The sequence below is a fragment of the Peromyscus leucopus genome, chromosome 5 (assembly GCF_004664715.2).
Source record: "Peromyscus leucopus breed LL Stock chromosome 5, UCI_PerLeu_2.1, whole genome shotgun sequence".
NCBI lineage: Eukaryota > Metazoa > Chordata > Mammalia > Rodentia > Cricetidae > Peromyscus > Peromyscus leucopus.
The window spans coordinates 22915011-22935428 of record NC_051067.1 but is presented as its reverse complement, the minus strand read 5'-3'; the positions used below and the strand labels follow the sequence as shown (position 1 = coordinate 22935428).

The following is a 20418-nucleotide window of genomic DNA, read 5'->3' as shown; positions in this document are numbered from 1 at the left end:
TAGTTTTCTTATGTTCTTGTGGGCTACTTCTCAGTTAAGTCAGTGGGTACTTATGCTTCAGTATGTGATGGGGAAGAGGGGGGGGGGAAGGTACCAGGGACATATGTGACCTTGGGGACATCCTTTCCTGTAACACCTGTAAAGGTAGACTGTTTGCTCATGAAATACAGTGTGGGGTCAGCCTACAGTTGAAATATGAGGTATGGAAAAACAGTGGGCAACCAGGCAGGAGGAATCTGGCATAAGCTGGAACCATCTTCTGTAAGAAGTGGGTGGGTCTTGAGCCAACTCTTGGGAAACAGGATTTGAAGAGCTGAGAAGTAGAGTCATTTGTTCAGTGAAACCAAAGTATGAGGGTGATGGCCAGGGCAGGGGTCAAGGTGAATGAGGCTGACTGACCAGAAAAGGCTCCAGATTGCCTCCATTAGCTGAAACTCATAGTGTACTCACGTATGACTGGGGGTGGGTGTGTCTACGTCTTATAAGGAGACATGCCCACCGTGTGCTCACTTTCACTTTTCAGTCCTACCACTTTCCCCCGTCAGTGGTGGCAGAGGTGGGGAGAAAGATCAGGTAAGAGCACCTCATTGGTTGCCTTGTGGGTCTAACTGTATCACTTTCTTTAGAACTGTGAGAATAACAACCCAGGGGTCTCCTGGTATGTAGTCTAACATAAAGATCATGGATGTCTAAATATTTGGTACGCTTCTCAGATAGATTTAGGGTCTTTTCTGGTCATCCCGAATGCGGCTAAAGGATCTTTACTTAAACACCTTTGTTGTCTTGATTTCCCACAAATGCATGCTCTTGAATTTTCACTTCAAAATGAACACGTCAATGTAATTCTTCTTTACTTTTCAGTTTTCTGAGATGATTTTAAAATCATGTTCAAAGATTTTTAACCATTTCAGCATTTGCACCTGAAGGTTGAAACACCTTCAGGTTCATATGATTTTTATCCATAAAGTTATAAAATTCCCAATTTCTCTTCCTTTATCCTTGTTTTATATCGAAGGACTTAGGAATATGAACACTAGTGCCCTGCAAAGGAAGTGGTTCACCTTATTAGCTGGATGACTTCCTTCCCTTAGTAGTTGTTTTTTGTTTCTTGTCAAATATCTCTCTCTCTCTCTCTCTCTCTCTCTCTCTCTCTCTCTCTCTCTCTCTCTCTCACACACACACACACACACACACACACACACACACACACAAACACTAACACTCTACAGATTACAGATTATGCCATCACTTCATCATAGTTTAATAAAGAGTAGCTGCTGGGATGCCGAGGACACCTCCCTGCGTTTGCAGAAATAGGACGCCATTAGTACTCCAGCCCAGCTCCACCTGTTTTATTCTTTAAACAAGAAAATAGACTAAACCTATGAGTCAGGGTAAGTACACTTGTCCCTTGGTGTCTGGGGCGGCTGGTTCTGGTACCCTGCTTGGATACCAAAGTCTGTAGATGATCATGTACTTCCTAAAGCAGTACAGTATTTACTTATGATGACCTGTACCTCCCTCCTGTAGACTTGAAATCACCATTCCCAATGCAATGTAATGCTTTGCACATAGTTGCTGTGCTGTATTATTTAAAGGGTAATAACCAGAAAATGGTCCATTTATATTTGGTATAGTCATATCATTTTCCTGAATATTTTTGATCTATGGTTTGTTGAATTTGTGGATGGGAAAAAAATCTGTGGATATGGACAGCTGTCTTTAATTTTTTGTTGAATAGTTCAGCCTAGAATGAGGAGTTATTAATTATAAAGGGGCCAAAAGAAGATAATTCAAGTAAAGGCAACTTTGGTTTTAATTAAGCTCAAAGAAGCACCACAGACTCACACCTGATAAATTTAAACTATGAAATGAGCAAGAGGTCTATGCTGGTTTTTCAGTGAGGATGTCAGGTCTATGCTGGTTTTTCAGTGAGGATGTTAGGTCTATGCTGGTTTTTCAGTGAGGATGTCAGGCTGGTATTCCACTCTCTGTGTCAGATTACAAGGAAGTACTCTGGGACAAGGGTTAGAAAATATTTTCTGTTAAGGGGAAGAGAAGATTGTGTTCTTTGAACCATGGATGCACACGATAGAGCTTACCATCTCTGCCTGCCTAGTCAGAAAACTGCCTTAGACTGGAAACGAATGGACCTACTGTGCACTTATTTATAGGAACTAGCAGCTTGTCAACCCCCACTTTAAACCAGCAGAGTGACCAGGATGGCTTGGGAGGTGCTGGGCCCTGCCCCAAGCTTCTGATGGAGCGACTTGTAGGTGAGAGTTGAAGATGTGCATTTTTGTTGAATTCCGCTGTCGCTGGTTGTCTGACCTGGACCACACCTTTAGGACCACTAGGCTGGAGTTGTCAGTTAAGATTTTACTTCAGTGTTCTTCCAGTTTGAGGATGTTAGAGTGTTAGTGTTTGTTATTGTTTGATGCTGCAAATCCAATACTCAGTCTTCTTAAAGGAGGTTGAAAATATCTTGGGAGGTTTTTATTGTTGTTTTTGAGTGTTACAAATATTAGCATTTAACAAGACTATTATATTTTAGGCTGAGCTAACACCAGTTTGGAAAGGCATCTCCAGGCAAAATGATACCATTCTTCCAAACTTTTCTGAAACCAAACTACAAAGCAGTTCTGTGATTTTAACTCCTGAGGCATCTACACAAAAAATAGGTACTTGATTTTCAGTTAGTTTATACTATAGAAATTGTATTTGGGGATAATTGTCTAAAAGAAAATGATTTTTACTCTGTAAAATTATGTGAGCGTTTGTGGTGTGTGTGTGTGTGTGTGTATGTGTGTATGACAGTATCCATGTGGCGCTCAGAGGACAACTTACAGGAATTGGTTTCCTCCTTCCACGTGGGTTGGGAGACTGAACTCAAGTCCTCGGTCAGACAGAAAGGGTCTTCATGCATTAAGCTCTGTCCCCGGCTCAATCTGAACAAGTGATGGTGTGACCATTTTTTTATTTACTGTTTCTATTAGCGGAGGGAGGAAGACGTTGTGTTTTGACTTTGCTTTGTTACTTGAGCTTGGCTTGTATGTGAGAATCTGGGGCTCCTCTTACAGGCAGGGGAACTCACATGGCGCCCAGCAGGAAGGGTCACTGCAGCCTTAAGGACTGGTAGTAAATGATTTTTCTTTTTGACCCTCCTGGTTTCTGTGTCAACTGTTCAACTCTACAGTCACAGAACAAAGGCAGCCACAGATAAGAAGCAGTAATCAATCAGGCTTCCCAATGAGGAGAGGCATGGGCCTCAATGGATTCATGAATGAATTGTACCTAATTTAAAGAATTTATTTAAAGAATTCACAACAGAATTTTGCAAACTCCAAAAACCAAAGAGGATATAACACTCTGAAATACGTCTCATTATAAGAGACGTATTTATAAGAGGCCATTAGCTCTTCAGTTATCCAAGCTAGACAGAGGAATGGGTAGGGGGAGGGAGGAGTTACACATGAATATCCCTAGAGAACAGAGATGCTATACTCCACTAGTGTGCTGGCTAGTTTTCCATGGCAACTTGACATAGGCTAGGGTCACGTGGGAAGAGGGACCTCAACTGAGAAAATGCCTCCATCAGATTGTCTGTAGGATCTTTTCTTGGTTAATGATTGGGAGAGGGTCCCAGTTCACTGGGGGCAGTATCAACCCTGGCAGGTGGTCCCGAATAGTGTGACAAAGTAGGGTCAACAAACCATGAGGAACAAAGCATGCGGTGTTCCTCCATTGCCCCTGCTTCAGTTCCTGTCTCCAGGTTCCTGCCTCGAGTTTCTGCCCTAATTTCCTTCCTGCCTTGACGTCCTTTGATAATGCACTGTGACGTGAAAATCCTGGTTAAGCCCCCTCCCCCCTCCAAGTTGCTTTTGGTCATGGTGTTGTGTTACAGCAGTAGAAACATGAAGACAGGTAGTAAAGTGACTCTGGCAGCACATTAAAAGCTTTGTGCACCATTATCAAGTGGGATTTTCCCCTGGAATGCAAGGATGGTTCAACTTATGAAAATTGATAATGACATTCATCACAAGAACAAAATGAGGAATAAAAGTTATAATTTCAATAGACTCGGAAGAATATTGGAGTAAGTCTACATTCTTTCATGATAAAAACACTCAAAAATTAAATATATATAGAACATACCTCAGCATATCAAAGGCTATGCATTAAAAGCTTACATCTCATGTCATATTAAAGGGTGAAAAGGTTTTATCAAAAATTCAGAAGAAGTTAGCAAGGTGTCCACTCCACCATTCAATTCAATACAGTCCTAGAAGCCCTTCCCGGAGCAATCACATAACAGAAATAAGGAATGATTGAAGATCTCATTTGATAAAAAGAGAAGTCCCAAATATGTTACCCTAAACTGTTAAAACTAATGAACCAGTTCATTAAAACTAGACAAATCCAAACCAATATATAAAAATTAATTGTGCCTTTCCCTGGTGACTTACTGATTCAAGCTGTCTGAACAAAGAAGCTCAGAGCAGAACCTAGCTCCTCCACAGAGAAGACAGGAAGTGACAGGTGCCTTGTACTATCGGAGGTGAGCGCCATGGCAGAGGGAAAAGACTGCCCCTGGCCTAGGAGATCTGGGCGTTCGCCCTCTAGGATAGAGGGTGTTACCAGATGTATATGGGCTTGTGCCAAGGCAGTAAAATGGTTCCTGTTCACTCTCCCTCAACCTGCGCTGAGTCCAGGCACCTGCTGCCGGCAGGGTATAGAGAAGACACCCAGGTTCTCCTGCTGCCATGTCTACAGTGACTTGAGGAGTCTTGAGTAACTCCTTGATTTCGCCTAAAAACCCTGTGCCTGGATGGCTATGCATAAAGGGCCATCCAAAGGAGCTTTGCCTAGCTCTGGCTGTGGTCTCACCGCTGGGCATGTAGTCTCAAGGAAGGAATAACGCCAATGTTTCTGCTACTTATTCCCATCAACACAGATTCTGCTGCCGGACCTAGTGTGAGCGCCAGAGGGAGAGCCCTGCATGCAGTTCATGCCATCACCTGTCTCCATTGCCACCTCGACCCACACCACTGACTGTGAATGATGCACCCCTCGTGGTTTTTATTTAATGGACCATCTTCATTTCAAGCATTTCTGTTTTTCAAAGTTTAAATCTCTGTGCTAAATTTTCTTCTATTTTGGATTTTGATCTATAACCCATTAACTGTTAGAATCACTTTGGAGACTGTCTTGCCAAGGTCTTGGATTGGATAGATTTCCTTCATCTGATTGACTCTTCTACATGATCATTCTTTTAAAAAAGTGTAAAGCTCTGAATTCTTTCTCAGACATGCAGCTGTTTCAGTAGTTTTGGACTCCCATATAGGTTTCTTGAGTGGGGATGGCTCATGGGGGGGAGGGGTTATGACATATTCTTAACAGACTTTTTGAAGGAACACTAACTCGTCAGTTAGGAGAAAAGATTTAAATGCATTGAAATAAATGAAAGTAGAAATACAAATATAGTGAAACTTGTAAAATGCAGCAAAAGTGTAGGGGCCGGAGAAATGGCTCGGCAGTTAAAAACACACTTGCTGTTCTTGCCTAGGACCCAGGTTTGTTTCCAGCACCACATGGTGGCTCACAGCCGTCCTTAATTTCTATTTCAGGGCATCTGGCGCCCTCTTCTGGCCTCTATGGGAATCAGGCATGCACACAGTACACACACATATATGCCCTCAGCATGCGCATACATACACACACACACACACACACACACACACACACACACACACACACATCTTTTTAAAAAAAGGAGTGAACCTATAGCAATTAGTGTCTGTTTTTTAAAAAAAAAATATTTAGGGGCTGGAGAGATGGCTCAGAGGTTAAGAGCACTGACTGCTCTTCCAGAGGTCCTGAGTTCAATTCCCAGCAACCACATGGTGGCTCACAACCATCTGTAATGAGATCTGGCGCCCTCTTCTGGCCTGCTGTCATATATGCTGTATACATAATTAAAAAAATATTTAAAATAGTCTAAATGTATCTCAAAGAATGTAAAAAACCAAACTCACAATGGATAGTGAAAAAATAATAAAAATTAGAGCAGAGATCATCAAAATAGGAATAAAAAAGTAAGTCAGTGAAAGTTATACTCTAAAAAGATAAAACAGTTGGCTACACTATCAACAGCAGAAGGTGACCCACATGTAATTGGTAATGATGAGGAAATTGTAACAATACTACAGAAATACAGATTATTACAGATAATTATAAAAAACTATACCAACAAATTAGAGGCTTAAAAGAAATGGAAAAAATCTCTGGACACACATTCTGCCAAAACTGATCCATGAGGACATAAAATACCTTAACAAGCAATGAGATGGAGCAATAATAAAGTTTCCCTTCAAATAAAAGCCCAGGAACTGGATACCTATATTGCTGAATTTTTACAAAAATTTTTAAAAATAATGAAAATCCTCAAACTATTCCATAAAGCTAAACATAGAAAACATTATTTCTAAGTCCTTAAAAATATGTGTGCCCACGTGCATGTGTGTGTGCGCGCACTGGAGATTGACATCAGGTGTCTTTCTCAATTGTTCTTTATCTTAATTTGTGTGCATGCATGCAGACCAGAGGAGAACTCTCTGGTGCCAGGCCTTATCACTCTTTTGACGTAGGGTTTCTTGACTGCTGCAGATATCGGGCTAGTTGGCCCCTGCGGTTCTGAGAATCTACTGCATATGTGTGTCTGCCTCCTATCTTCCTATGGGCACAATGAGGTTACAGATGTTTGTGCTACTGCATCTGCCTTTTATGTGGTGTCTAGGAATCCAGACTTGGGTCTCCAGGCTTGCGTGACAAGTACTTTACCTCACCGAGCCACCACCGTGACTTAACTGTCATTAATGACAGCATTGCCCTGTTACCAAAACGTGACAAGGACACAACCAACCCCAGCACGAATCCCTGATGATTATATATGAATCCGTGACAACACACTAGCAAGTCAATTCAATATATCAAGATTTTTCACCATTATAGAGTTAATTTCATGGCCAAACATTAGGCAGAACTTGGGGAATCCTGCAGAAGAGGGAGAGGAAGGACTGTGGGAGTCAGAGGGGTCAAGGACTGTGGGAGCCCATTTTCAAGTACCTCGTGGCTTTACCCAGCAGGTCCGCATAGAGAGGATGATTAGGACCACGGGCCTGAGTGCAGGTGTCTGAGATGGTCTGCACTTGGCTGTGCTGGGGGGAGGTCTTTGGCTCCACCCCTTGGCATCTCTATAAATACCCTGGGGCAGAGACAGTCGGGACTCATGGGAAATACAGGCCCTCTCGAAGCTATCCTTTATTTTCTATCTGTTTATCTCCACAATCTAATCTTTCTAATATTTCCTGCTGCTTGCACTCAAGAAAACTCTGGGGAACTGTGGGGGTGGTGGGTAAACACCCTGCAAAGGACATCACAAGAAAACCCACAGCATCAACTAACCTGGGCTCACAGGGGCTCCCAGAAACTGAACCGACAATCAGGGAGCCTGCATGGGTCTGACCTAGGTCCTCTGCAATACATTATGGTTGTGTACCTTGGTCTTCTTGTGGAACTCCTAACAGTGGGAGTGGAGGCTGTCTCTCTTTTGACTGTTTTGGGACCCTTTTCCTCCCACTGGGTTGCCTTATCCAGCCTTGATATGAGGGATGTGCCTAGTCTTATTGCAACTTGATATGTCATGTTTGGTTGATATCCTTGGGAGGCCTGCCCTTTCCTGGAGTGGATGGGAGTGGGGCGGGGGTTGGAGAGAGGGACTGAGAGAAGAGGAGGGAGGAGAAACTGCAGTCAGGATGTAATATATGAGAGAAGAATTAAAAACACCACTAAAAAAGTTGGTTTCATTCTAGGGATGCAAAATGTGAGAATGATTCAGTAAAAAAAAAAGTGTGTAATGGAATTAGCCACTAAGGAAATGAATATCAAGCCTTACTGAGTGGTGGGGACTATAGACCAGTGAGAGAGGATTGAATGGTGTATGCTGACTTGATCTTTAGCACAGACGAAACAAATCTATTACAAGGACTCAGCTTACCTAGTTATGACAACTTATTTTAAAATACTGTTGACAAGGATATAGACAATGGGAACTCTTATATACCAAATTAGTGTAGCTGTTACAGAGACCAATTTGAGGTTCCTTACAAAACAAAGAATAGACTTACCATATGGCAAACTGCCCACTTCTGTGGCTGTAATCAAAGGGGATGAAATCAACACGCCAAAGAGGGAAACCTTCAGGATGATGCTTAAATATGAACTTAAAAAAAAAGAGCTAAAACATGGGATCATCCCAGGTGCTCCTGCACAGAAATATGCACAGGTAGCAAAAACATAGCATTTATATAAAATGTATTATTAAGCCATAGAGAGGAACGGCATCTTGCCTTTTGCATCAAAATGGGTGGAATCTGGAGGATTTGTATGAGGTAAGTCAAACAGAGACCAGTACAGTGTGGCCTTTCTCATTAGTAGAAGCTAAATTCTTCTTGACCGTAGAAGCTAGACTTCTAGAAGTTGGGGAAGGTATGTGGGGTGGGGTGGGGAAGGTTGACAAAGGATGGTTGGCTTTAATCAATGCATACTATTTTGATGTATAGAAACATCACAAAACTCCATTAATATGTACAATTCATGTTAATTTTAAAACCTGTCCTGTCCTCTATGCTAGTAGAGAGTTATCTGAAACATGATGCAAGAAAATGATCCTATTTATAATGGGAATATAATAGGAACAAATGGAGCAAGAAAATGAATGTTCTATATACTGAAGAAGAAGAAAACACCGACAAAAGTATTTGAAGAAGGGAATAGTACATGAAAGGCTCTCTCATCTCCTGGACTGGAAGAATTGATATTTTAAGAACATCACACCATGCAAAGTAATTTGTCGTTTATGTCCAGTCTTTGTCAACATTCTAAATACATTCTTCACCAAAATAGAAAAATAAATCCTAAAAATTCTATGAAGCCTCAGAAAATCTAAAACAGCCACATCAATCTTGGGAAGGAACAGAGTTCAGATTCATATGTCAAAACCCCCTCATTTTATTTTATATCACAGAGCCATAAAAAGTAAAGTTGGTATAAAAAAGATAAAGCCCAGTTAGATCCAATACAGACACCACACATACAGTCAACTAATTTTTGCCATGGATGCAAAACTAAATGATAGGGAAAGAAAAGTGTTTAATGAGTGATATGAGCGAAACTGGATATCTACATGCAAAAGAATAGAGTAAGACCTTTGTTTTAAACCATGAAGACCTCAGAATGGATTAAATTTGCATTAGGAACTATTGCAGCATGAATTGCAATAGCCAAGTTACAGAACTAACTTAGGTGTCCATCAACAGAGGGATGGATAAAGAAAATGTGGTAGGGGCTGTAGAGATGGTTCACCAGTTAAAATCACTGCATGCTCTTGCAGAGATCCTGAGTCCAATTCTCATACCCACAATGTGGCTCACAACTATCTACAACTGTAGTTCCATGGGGTCTAATGCCCTCTTCTGGTGTGCAGACATACATGCAGACAAAACGCCCATATGCATAAAATCTTTTAAAAAAGAAAAGTGTGGTATATTCACAAAGGAATTTGATCATGAAGCATGACACCATGTCATTTTCAGGATAATGGCTGCAATGGGAGCTAATCTGATTAAACTATGAGTCTGTGACAAGACAAATGGTACTTTTATTTTTGTTTTATGTGTCTGGGTGTCTTACCTGCTTATATGTATGAGTACACTGTGTGGACCTGATCCCCATAGAGGCCAGAGGAGGGTGTTGGAATTCTTGGAACTGGAGTAAAAAATGGCTGTGAGCTGCCATATGGGTTCTGGGAATCAAACTGGGGGCCTCTGGAAGAGCAGCCAGTGCTCTTAACCATTGAATCATCTCTTCAGCCCCTAAATATATCTCCTTGTCTGTGGGTCCTAGACGTTATGGATATATAAAATCATACATACATATGACATGAAAGTAGAAGCAAGGTTGTATGTAAAGGAGACTAATAGGCAAGTGGGTATGGGGGCAATGTGCTCAAAGTATATGATAGATTTGCATGAAATGGCCTATGCAACTCTGCATTGTAAAACAAGGGAACTGTAACATTCTTGAAATAAAGCAGAGGGAAACTGCTCCTTGACATTGCTCTTGGCAATGACTTTTTAGATATGCAGAAGCAGGCAGGAGAAGTAAACAAGACTGCGTCAACGGAAAGCTTTTAACAGCTGACGGAAAGCCTGACCACTTTTGTGGTTGACAAAAAAAATGTGGTGTGCATATGATTCCATCCCATGTCTTGCCTTTTGTGGAAAAGATGTATCTAGAGGCTGTTTTACTACATGAAATGAGGCAAATGGGGAGATGCTGTTAGATGAGCTTTACCCATATGTGGAACCTAAAAATTTTCAAAATCATAGAAGCAGAAAATAAAGTAATGTTTACCATGTGGATGAGGAAACAGAGATGTGAATGCTTTCAACTCTTACATTTTTAGATGAACAATTTCTGAGGTGGTGAATGATGTGTTAAATTAACTGGGATGTAATAATTAGTAAATGATGTATGGTCATATCAAGTCATCACACACAGGAAAGTGTAACGAAATAAAGGAGGTAACTTAAGTCAGAGGAGAGAGAAGCCAGGCTGGACAGAGTCCTTGTCCATCTTTTAAGTCCAGATGGGTAGCTACTGAGGCAGCTGATCAAGCCCAGGTGACTGACTATTCTTTTTATCTGTCTATGGGCATACACACCCAACAAGTATACATGCCCTGAGAGACATACAAATTTTGTTTAGGATTGTTCCTCAATTTTTAATGAGATTTGATACAGAGTACAGTCAGAGAATGTTACTTGTCTTTATTTCTTGTTTTATTTACTCACTGGGATTGTTTTCTCTAATATTCAGAATTTCTAAGTCCTCATTCATCAGACAGTCTGTCTTCCTTAGAGCACCCAGAAGTTGAAGAAAACATACCTCAGGTACAGTTTGCTATTCATTCAATTTTCTAGAATTCAAATTATATTTGCATGAAACAATGGCTTATTCTGTTGACAAGATGCTACAGTACCACTTTCTTGTTTTATAATTATGTATACTTGCCTATTATATATATGTCTGTATTTTGTGTTTCAGATTGAGAACCGGGAATCATTCATGGAAAACAGTAGCTTCAAACACAAGCTAGAAAATTCAGAACACAGAGGTGGTTGAGTAATTCATTAAAAAAAAATAGATGAAAAGTTAAATTAATCTGCATCATTTTCAGATTGTACCAGATAAAAATCATTTTGTGCATGTTTCTTTCATATGTGTTTTAAAAAGTAATGATATTCTTTGATTTCACTATCTAATTCCTGTACATTATCTTCAGGTCCCAACATTTTCTCTTCTGCTTGATCCTTTTTACCCATTAGGATTTGCTCTGAGATTTCTGATTGGGTAACTGAATTTTTCAATTCCAGCTTCACGTCCACTTGACTTTTCTTCAGTATTTCTATCTTTTTATTTCATTCAGCATACATTTGTGTTTCCTTGGGTTTCAAGCCGGAGTTTTCTCCTTTGCTCTTGAAGTTCATTCACACTTTGTTTTCTTCTTATCCTCTTTAAACTCCTTGAATTCTTTGGTCTTTTTTTTTTTTTTAGATTCATGTCATTGGGTTCACCTAGGTAATTCTCCTTGGCAAAGATTTCTATAGTTCTTGGTTCTGGGGAGAGTCATGTCCTGGCCTCTCATAGTTTGTGTTTTGTCATGTGACCTGGGCATGTGCACCTATTTTACTGGTTGTACAACTGACCAGCATCTGTTGAGTGGAAGTTTTGGCTATTGTCCAATACTGGTTGACTTTAGATCTGGTCTGAAGAAGTTGTAGGTCATTACTTTGGGTGCTTGGCCTTGACTTTTGACAGAAGAGTGTGGGCGGGTTCCAATTCACTGGTAACTGAAAAGCAACTGACTGTGGCTCTCTGCTGGGTCTGAACATAGAAAGGTTCGATATGAGGCACCAGATCTGGGGCCCACTTACTGATAGAAAAAGTGATTTGCTCTTCCTGGTGAGTCAGGGTGTCATGCCTTCCTGTAGTCGGAAGTTTTCCTGTGTCCTACAGCTGCTCGGTCCCAAATAAATACACAGAAGCTTTTATTAATTACCAACTGTTTTGTCTAGGCTCAGGCTTATTGCTAACTAGCTGTTTTATCTTAAATTAACCCATTTCTATTAATCTATGTATTGTCACATGTCTCATGGCTTTACCTGTGTTCCATTATATCTTGCTCCCCTGGGGTTCCATGGCATCTCCCCCAACTCCACCTTTCTTCTACCTGTACCTTTGCTTGGATTTCCTGCCTGGCTATAACCTGTCTTGCCATAGGCCAAGGCAGCTTCTTTATTAATTAATGGTAGCAACACATATTCACAGCATACAGAAAGACCATCCCACAGCACCTGGCTGTTATAAAAGTGAGTGCTACTAATTCTCAGCCTGGGAGTCTTGGGGTGGTGTGAGTAAGCATCTGAGGGGTTCACCATATTGCTTCATTCCTGTGCACCTCCAAATGGTCCTGTGTGGGGGTCTAGGGAACTTGCCTGTCAAGCTTTCCTTCCTGCGAGACTCCCAAAGGGCTGGAGCATAGAGGAGAGGTGGACTGGCAGAGTCACCCAGCTGGTTTATACTCCTGCACAATTCTGGATGTGCTGGACAGAGTTGTGTGGGGTCTTCAATATTTTCTTTAGTTAATTCATCTGTTGATGAACATGTAGGCTCATTCTATAACTTGGTTATTTTGAATGGTGGCTTGAATGGATGGCCAGGTGTCTCTGTAGTATACAGACTTAGATTCCTTTGGATACAGGCCCAAGAATGGTATAGCTGTGTTGTATGGTAGATCTGTTCTTAGTGTCTTGAGGACTCTTACTTGTGTCCAGAGTGGTTGCACTAAATACATTCCCACCAACACTGGACAATAACACCACCCTATCCTTGCAGTATCTGTTGTTTGCTTGCTGTCTGAGATGAGATAGAATTTCAGTGTGCTTTTTTATTTGCATTTCTCTGATGACTAAAGCTGTCACATGTTTTTTTTCATGTTTACTGAACATTTATGCTTAATGTTTTGAAAACCATCTACCAAATTCCTTTGTTAATTTATTGACTGGATTATTAGTATATGTTTTGGAGTTCTTTGTTTTTTCTAAATACTGGTCCCCTGTTGGATATCTAGCTGGAAAAGATATTCTCTCATTCTGTAGGCCATCTCCTTGTTCTTTCAATTGTTCCCTCTGCTATGCATAAGCTTTCAGATTTTGTGAGATCCCATTCTTCAATTCTTACTATGATTTTGTAGGCAGCCGGAGTCCTTTTAGAAAGTTCTTGCCTATCCTTAGATCTCAAAGTGCTTCCCCTGTGTTTTTCTTCAGCAGTTTTGGAGTGTCAGATTTGATAGTGACATCTTTCATACATTTCAAGTTGACTTTTGTAGAGAGTGAGAATTAAGGGTCTGGTTTCACCCTTCTATATGTGTGTCCCTGTCCCCCCAGCACCATTTGTTGAAGAGGTATAAAAGTGACCTACAGATTCAATGCAGGCTCCATCACACTTTCAGTCTCCATGGAAGTGGGCAGGGGAAAACCCTAAAGTTCATGAGGATGCACAAAGGACCTACATCACCAAGGCATCCCAGAGAGAAGGAGCAAAGCTCAAGGTATCACAGTACCCGACTTCAAGTAATTCCACACAGTGACAAAAACAACATGGTATGACACAAACACAGAGGTCAATAGAAGGGAAGGGGACTCACAAATAAAGCCACAGCTACAGCCAGCTGGAAATATTGTTGCTGTCCACTGTTCTAGCTTTATTTGGAACACTATGTTTAGCAAGTCTGTCTGTACCTTGTGAAGCAGAGAATTCCTAAATGTGTCTAAACTCATCAAAGGAATGTCTGTAGCCAAGTCCTCCTTCAGGCATCAGTAGACATCAATGCTTTGATGTGTAGGTGGACCTTGGTCCATCCACCCAATAATAAGCTATCTAGTAGTGAGAAGGAAATGAGGGTCACTTGTGTTGCATCAAAGTTAGATATTAATTGGAAAAAAGAGGTCCAAAACCAGTGATAGTTCAATAAATAAATGACTGTGGGGGTACCTTCCCCCAAATGGGACATCCACAGCACAACTCTTACACCTAAGACTCAGGGAACATCACAGAAGTGCAGGTGTAAATGTTTTTAAGAGCCTGAAGACTGGGACTGATACTGTGTGACAGTTTCTTCTGGACCAGACAGGGATGTGCTCCCATGAACATGGCTGCCTGCACAAAGACCTGCAAAGACCGTACCAATTGCCACACCATCGTAGATGCAGGAAAACCTCACAAGGCCCACCCTCGAGGAGGAGCTTCTGGAAGTCAATGGCTGCTGAGGGAAAGAGAAATAATTTTTTTTCCTTCAGGGATGAGACCCTAATCCCAAGGAGTCAGCCCTAAATGCATGAAAATAAATGCAATACTAATTGGACTCAGTAGGATGTTCTTATGCATGTGTGTCTGTAGAGGTTATGAGTGCAAGAGGGAGCAGGTTGGGGATACAAGAAGAGCTGGTTGGAAAGAGGGATATAGAAAGACCCAAATCAACACAGAGCAGTGCAGATACAGCGGCATGCATGTGAGATCCTCCAGGAAAAGAGGACAAGATACATTTGAAACAAAAGAAACATGCACACAAGAGTTTCATCACAGTGCTGTTTATGTTTAGAGACACCAGATGGAAGTATTGCTGCCCCAAAGCAATCAAGATTAGAAGATGCTCCAGGATCCCCCATTGTGACAGGTAACTCCATGCATTCAGCCGGCAGCTGTGGGAGGGATGATTGCTATGTCTGTTCTTAATGTACCAATGTGAATTACAAGAGCTACATTCTAAGATCACCAGGGCTACTGCAGCCTACGCGCTAAGCATCCTGTTCTTTCTGAGATGAACAAATTGTTACACAAATTGTAGATAAAAGCAAGCACCCTCCCCTTCCAGCATTCTGATGTCTGCACTGTAGCTCTCCTTTAAGATCCGCAGGTTCTAAACAGACTTCTGCTTAGCCGACAGTTACTACATTTGTGTGCATACACAATTTATAGAGAGTGACCTGGCATGCATATGTGAGCTTGGCCAGCTTTCTGGATGGACAGAGCTATGTACTGGAATGAAGGGCTCTAAGAAGCTAAACTGGGAAGCCCAGAGGCATAAGGCTATGATCTGAGATAACCTGCATTCTATTCCTGGAGCCTCTGGTACGGACTTGCAGAAGTCACGTGGTGTCCATGTTTCACGTGAATTCTAGAAGTACCTACTATGGTTTTTGTAGGAAATGGATGAGTCAGCAAATGCAAATCCTTAACAGAGATCTCTAATATGCCTAGGCAGGGCTGGCACCCAGAAATTCTGTCAGGCCATCCCCGTTGATGTAACCTATTATACCCTCTGTTATTTATTTGTGTACACAAGCATGTATGTTGTAGTGCATATGTGAAGGTCGGAGAACAACGTTCTGGTATCAGTTTTCTCCTCATACCATATGGGCCCCACGGGTTGAACTCTGGTCATCAGGCATGGTGACAAACGCCATCAGCCACTGAGCCATTTCACTGTCTCCCCTGGTGTGTGTTCTTGACAACTTCCTGGTTGTGTGTTCTTGACAACTTCCTGGTTGTGTGTTCTTGACAACTTCCTGTAATACCCAAGCCTTGCTCTTAGATACAGTATCAACTGATCTGATTTAAGGTGCTGAGAAGGTTGGGATGGAATGAACACTTGAAAGAGGGTGGATTCGGTGGGAGGCAGTGTGAGGTGCTTGTCTGACTGATTCAGTATGCGCTAACTAGAGCAGTCATGGCCAGGGTCAGCCATGTTGCAGAATCAGATCCAAATAGCTAGTTGGGGGTGTGTATGGTTTATATGTGTGCTTCTGACCAATTGTTCCTCCCCTGGCCAGCAGATAGATCAAGCATGTCCACTTGAGGATTTTTTGTTATCTTTAATGTTTTATTTTTGTTTATCAGGTATTTCTACTTTATCCCAAGAAGATGTGCCAGAAAAAGCAACTCATTCTGCTTTAAAAGCAGCCCTTGAACACTTCACTAGAGACCTGAAAAGAAAATTTGAGGTATCAGTCCATGAAGGCAGGAAATGTGGAATGAGCCAGGAAAACACTGCATGACCTCACTGATATATGTAATATCTACAAAAGTCGAACAAGAAGGCAGAGCAGAGGGGTGGGTAGCAGGGGCCAGGGAGAAGAGGGGAATGGACAGGTACTGGTCAACAGGCACAAATGGACTAAGCGATCTCTCCAGTCCCATGTTTTCAGCTTGTCAACTGTAACTCTCAACAAAGTTGGGCAAGGAGGCCACTGAAAGAAAACTCAGCTCGTTCAGAATTTAAAGTACCAAGTTTCTTTCATTCTTCTGGATTACAGTACCCTTCGTGTATGAAGGTCTCCCGAGTGTGAGACGGGGCATTCATCTTGGCTGTGGTCACTGATTTTTATCGCCACTCTGAATTATAATTTGTATTGAAAAGACTACTCTCCAGTGAGACCAAATGTTCTTGGCTTGGTTTCACGGGTGGCATTCTCAGAAGGCACTGATTTGGCCACAGTAACAAGTGAAGGAGGGAACCATGTGTAGGAGAGCAGACTCTAAGACCCAGGGAGAGGGGACGGAGGGTATCTGTTTAGTAACAGCAGATCTTTGAGACACTGGCCATACAAGCCACCTCAGCCTTGTCTGTGAGATGCACATCACAGCAATTTCAGGCTCCTCTGACCTCGTCTTATTTGAAAGTCCTCAATGACTTCTGTATCAGCACATTTGTGAAAAATATTGTACCCAGCCAACATCTCTCTAATTAACTCAGGAGACCTCCAGAATCCTGCTTTCTGCAATAAGCCAATGTATAATGGACACATTATACACATTATATCAATAGTATGAATTTAATATTGTATCAATAGTATGAATACTATATATATGTATATATAGTATGAATACATTGTATCAATAGCATGAACATAGGTTTTCCCAGTTTCTCTTGTTCTTTATCATACCAAACCAGAGGCAAGCCTGAGATGGACACAGGATGATGCTTTACTGAGGTCTCTCAGCAGGAATGTTTCCTTTGAACATTGCTGTGTGCCAGTGGCATCTGTCTCACACAGTAAACACTCAGCTAACTTAGGTACCATGTTTACCCCAGATGCGATTATTTTGGTTTTTTGTGTTATGGCTTTAGCTCAAACAGAAGGAGATTCCACTTTCTTCGGAGAAGGCAAAGGAAGTGCCAGGCTGCCTAGTCAGACTTTGGAACCAGATCTACACGTTCAGGTAAATATGGATTGAAAAGCAGAGTCACGGGAGTGAAGCAACATTTATCTCATGACTATTATGTGTGTGTGTGGGGGGGCTAAGGAGATACAGTGTGAGTGAGGGGTGTGAGGCTTCCTGTGTATTTTAACCTTCATGGTGTCTTGTTTTCCATCTATAAGACAAGAGCTAGAGCTCAACATTCTCCTCCAGCCTCCAGTTCATGTCTACCAGTGAAGAGTCCTGAAACAGGCTTCTTTAGAAACGATAATCCACTTGTGAAGACAGGGCAGTCCCAGGGAGCTGTGTAAAAACAGACGAAAGTGTGATACGCCCACCCCTCTGACTGTCATCCAACCTTGGGAAGAAATTTATGCTTTTAGTTAAAATACACCACTTTCTCCTTTCCACCCTCGGGCCCCTCTCAATGCCAAGCCTCTCTCAAATGGATAGCCTCTTTTTCTCGGATTATTGTTGTTAAACACACACACACACACACACACACACACACACACACACACACACACACACACATGCACACACGTGCACACAGGCTAAACACGGATGAACCTTGTAAACATCATCCTAAGAGAAAGAAGCCAGGTCCTAGAGGGTAAATAGCATGGCTCCGCTTAAATGAGAGGCACCTGCTGGACTGAGTCAAAATTATGGAGACAGAAAACACCAGAGGGGACGAGGGAGAGGCTGTTATTGTTTAATTGGTGCAGATTGTTTTTCTCACGATAAGAAAACTTTGTACATGTGTAATGGTGAGGCCGTAGAACACCAAGAATGAACCTAGTGCCTCGAAGTGCCCTCTTAAACATGATTAGAAGGGTAAATGTTATGTTGTGCTGTAATAAGAAGATATAATACATCTTCTTATGTATCATCCTTATGACCGAGTCAGTAGCGAGTGCCAAGATGCCTACATTTCAGAGAAGTGGAGAAGGAAGGAGGCGTGAGTGGTGAATTTTTGTGTAATTCGTCCATTCAGAACAACTGCTATGGAGGCACTTTTTGAATGAGATCTTGGGAACAAAAATTTGAGTGGCATGGGGAAGAACTTAGAGATTGTTCCATAGTGGAGAGAATGGTATGAAGTGTGTGTGTGTGTGTGTGTGTGTGTGTGTGTGTGTGTACATACGTGTACATTTGCTTAGCTGAAATAGAAACGTTCTTGGGATTAAAATGCATTATTTGAATAAGAATAATTTTCACATATGCAATGCAATGTTCAGACAAAGCCACAGAGGGCTCTGGATTTTGGATCCTGCTGTATTTTAAGGGCCTTACCCTCAGCTGCATATCCACTCAGCTAACACACATGGAACAATAATGCCAGGTGCTCACTCCATGCTCAGTGTGGGAAAGCCAGCTGTGAGAGCCAACTGTGAGGGCCAGCTGTGAGGTAGCTTTCTGATTATTAACAGATACCTGAGGGATCCAGGCATGGCGGCCCATGCCTGTAATTCCAGCACTTCAGAGGCTGAGGCAGGAGAGTTGCCATGGTTTTGGGCCAGTCTGTGATGTGTAATGAGTTTCAGATCAGTCCGAGATTGTAGAGTGAGACCCTGTTGCCATAAAACTAGGTTCCATGTGTATGCACATATTTTGACTCATGGTTTCGGAGGATTTAGTCTGTGATCAGTTGGCCCTGTCACTCTAGGCTCTGTGGTAAGGGAAGGTATCATGACAAGAATGAGAAGCAGAGAAAACTTCAACTGACAGCGAGGAAATCAAAACAAGAGCCCCCTATCTCCGAGGCACCTTTGGGGCATGCTCATAATGGTCTAAGACCCCTCACCAGGCCCTACCTCCATCACTTTCTAATACTGCCCTGGGACAAAGATTTTTAACATTCTATGTCCAAATGAGCAGAAAGCCACAGGGGCTGTGTTTATATGGAGCATCAGGCCTAAACGAAAAGGGAGACATGCCAAAGGATGAGACATTTATAGGATGGTTAGACACAGAATGGTGACTCTGGAAAATGTGAAGCTAAAACACAGAGGTAGGAAAAGTATGTGAACCTACCCGAGCACAGCCCTCTCAGCAGCCCAAGGCCAGACGGGAAAGCAAGCAGAAGGCAGGGGAGGGGCCATCCAGTCTCCTTCCTGGGGCCATCTGTCCTGTATTATGAAGTTAATGATGACACTGTGGCTCCCTCTGGGCTGCTCTCAGGGGCTAAGTGAGAGTTTCTGAGACAGGGGTCACTGAACATGAAAAGGTGGGAAGAGAAGGAAGGTGCCAACGTGTTTTTAAGGCAAGACTGTGTGGTGAACAAGTTCTCTTGGGAACTTGAGAACACCTAATTGGTTCCAATGAAGTCTGTTGCATTTGTGTTTGGCAGGCTGAACAAGCTGGAGAGCTTTCACAGTTCTGTTCTTCAGGAGCTGAGCAACTTGGAGAAAGATCTTCAGGCTCTCAGATACCTCGAAGAGGATGCTGTGGCAAGTTCCTTTGTCCCGTCTCTGGAAAGAAAGACGACCTTTTCTAGGAAAAAAATAAAAATAAAAAAATAAAAAGGAAGCATGGAGCGTTTAGTCAAAATCTTTGTTCTATTTCAGGAGTTTTGGGAGAAACAGTCGGCCAACTTACAATCGTTCTGTGATCAGCAAGCACTGAGGTACCTTAAAAACTGTTCTTTCTAGAAGTATCTTTTTGTTGTTTGTTTGTTAGAGTCAGGGTTTTTGTATGGAGCCCTGGCTGTCCTGCAACTCACTATGTGTTCCAAGCTGGCCTCGAACTCACAGAGATCCACTGCCTTTGTCTCCCGTGTCCTGGGATTAAAAGGGCACGCACTACATCTGGCTCATTATGACATTTCAAAAACGTAACATTTTTATTTATGATATGTGTATCTTGATGAAGGACAAAGCTTGTGTGCCACCACACACATATAGAACTCACTTGGCTCATATTTCCTCCTGTCACATTTCTTGACCCCCGTCCTGTTCCTGCTGATCCCCGCCTCAGTTCCTAGTTTCCCTTCTACTTCCATGTCTCTGTACAGGAACATGGGTGAGGGGCTCA

The 20418-nt window shown here is 42.1% G+C and overlaps 1 protein-coding gene across 1 annotated transcript in view; it reads left to right on the top strand.

Moving 5' to 3' along the window:
- Sycp2l (synaptonemal complex protein 2 like) overlaps positions 1-19907 on the top strand; it is a 56984-nt gene extending 37077 nt beyond the window's left edge. Inside the window, exons 22-29 of the mRNA XM_037206445.1 lie at positions 524-573; positions 2555-2681; positions 10939-11012; positions 11167-11236; positions 14783-14857; positions 16081-16190; positions 17312-17403; positions 19736-19907. Coding sequence (XP_037062340.1) covers positions 524-573; positions 2555-2681; positions 10939-11012; positions 11167-11236; positions 14783-14857; positions 16081-16190; positions 17312-17403; positions 19736-19907 — 770 coding nt within the window. The remainder of the gene's footprint in view (positions 1-523; positions 574-2554; positions 2682-10938; positions 11013-11166; positions 11237-14782; positions 14858-16080; positions 16191-17311; positions 17404-19735) is intronic.
- Positions 19908-20418: the final 511 nt, after the last annotated feature.